The sequence below is a fragment of the Apaloderma vittatum genome, unplaced genomic scaffold, assembly GCF_000703405.1.
Source record: "Apaloderma vittatum isolate BGI_N311 unplaced genomic scaffold, ASM70340v1 scaffold3026, whole genome shotgun sequence".
Taxonomy (NCBI): domain Eukaryota; kingdom Metazoa; phylum Chordata; class Aves; order Trogoniformes; family Trogonidae; genus Apaloderma; species Apaloderma vittatum.
The window spans coordinates 2,230-4,270 of NW_009723244.1; the positions used below are offsets into that span (position 1 = coordinate 2,230).

At 35.3% G+C, this 2,041-nt stretch overlaps 1 protein-coding gene across 1 annotated transcript in view; it reads left to right on the forward strand.

Annotated features, from left to right (window-relative positions):
- Positions 1-404: 404 nt before the first annotated feature.
- GABRG1 (gamma-aminobutyric acid (GABA) A receptor, gamma 1) overlaps positions 405-2,041 on the forward strand; it is a gene marked incomplete at its 5' end in the record, with an annotated part of 14,863 nt that continues 13,226 nt past the window's right edge. The window contains one exon of the mRNA XM_009872028.1: positions 405-625. Within this exon, the coding sequence (XP_009870330.1) occupies positions 405-625 (221 nt within the window). The remainder of the gene's footprint in view (positions 626-2,041) is intronic.

Genomic DNA, 2,041 nt, shown 5'->3' on the forward strand with positions numbered 1-2,041 from the left:
TTTATTTGGTTTGCTTCATCGGAGATGTCAAATCTCTGTCTTAACAAACACGGTACATGGTCTAGCCCTGAGGCATTAAGGTTGCACTTAAATTTCTGTCTAGGGCCCCCAGAAGTGGTTGTGCTGTATGGGGAGCTCTAAGTTACAGCAAGCTCCCATCATACCTCATCTTCCTTAACTAATCAATGTGTGTCAGGGGAGAGGAAGTAGGGACAGAAGGCTGCGTGTATCTTTTGTCAGCCTGTAATTGCTCAGTTTGGGGTTTCAGGCTGCTATGTGCTATGCAAATGGTAATACAAAAGAGAATGGAGGAAGCGGCCTTAGATTTATACATGAATTATGAACTGTTGCTTTGCAGATTTTGGCAACTGTATACATAGATATGGCTGTTTCTGTGTTTTTAGGAATACACTATAGACATAATTTTTGCCCAGACTTGGTATGACAGTCGCCTAAAATTTAACAGCTCAATGAAGGTGCTTATGCTCAATAGCAATATGGTTGGAAAAATTTGGATTCCAGACACTTTCTTCCGGAACTCAAGGAAATCTGATGCTCATTGGATTACTACTCCAAATCGTTTGCTTCGAATCTGGAGTGATGGAAGAGTATTATACACTTTAAGGTGGGTTTTTATTAACTGGGTAGAAAAAAAACAAACCTGTTGTGACCAGGAATATGCAAATAATGAATATGAATCAAATCTTTGGCATCTCTTTTGCTGTAGACCATAGGAATTTGCAAGGAGTTTGCTAAAAGAGAAAAAAAGATTATTTTATCACAAAACCCATGAAATTAGTAGTCTTGAAATGTATTGCCTAGATAATTGGATAAAGACCATTGAGGGGATAGCAAATTTTAATCTCATTAGGTACAGGCAAGATTAGAAAAAAGATTTTTATATAGCATATAGCACCATGGTGGTCTGTCACTGAAATATTGTAGCTCTAGTCATAAATTGTTTTCTAGACTTTCTGTTCTAAATAGTTCGATATCTGATTTCCCCCAAATTATATAAGTAAAATATAAAATGCTTCAGATAATAAAAGCCTTAAGTTTGAATAAAACTAAAGCTCCAGTGCTGTATATATTTCTTAACGTGTTTACCCTTGCAAGCTATTAAGACCAACAGATCTGTTCATCCAAATTAAGCAGAAGCAAACGTGTTGGTGATAATTCTTTCTGGCAAATGAAGGATGCTTGGACTGATTTTAAGCTTACTATCTAGGCTATCTGTACTGGTCTTTGAGTCCCTTTTCAAACAGTTCTTGAAAGGCTGTAATCTACAGAAAACATTTCAAGGTCATGTCTCAGTCTTATTTTTTAAGTATGCGTTTAAAAAGTTCATTCAATAAATTAGGAGCTGATCAAGAAGCAGTCCATGCAGAGGATGCCATAAATCTGATTCTGCTCTTAGAATTTTAATGTCTTATTTATTTATAAATAAAAAATAGCAACTTTTAATTACTCTTTTTTTAGTCATTTATGCTGTTTTCATATGCAGACTAATTGTGTTGTTTGAACAATTTATAGAAGTCTTCTGTATCAGAAGTAAAAGGAATTAGAATATTTTAAAAGTATTTCCTTCACTGATTTTTTTTGTTAATGTGCTTCTTATGCTGATGTTTCTTATGCTGGTGTTTATAAAAATCTCTAGAGAGCCTCTTGTGTTGTCATGCTAATCTTTTTTTTCTTTTTGTAGTTAACAATTCTAGAGTCATACTTGGACTTTACCCTTCCATTGTCCGTTCAGTTTCAGTGTACATTTTCTTCTAAATGAGTCTAAGTAACACAAAGAAACAAACAAATGAAACAGAAAAAAGCCCTGGTTGAGCTTTCGCAGAGCAAGAGGTTAGCATTATTGTGCTGAAGTATTAGCTATGAAGTGCAGTGACCTAGTAATAAAACAACAGAACAGGTATTTACCCAACACTGCTACTTACAAACATCTGTGTAGGTGAGGATATGGCCTGAATTTGGCCTAAGGTGGAATACCGTTTGATAGGTTCATATGCTGGCTGTCAAAGGAGGAGTAATAGTA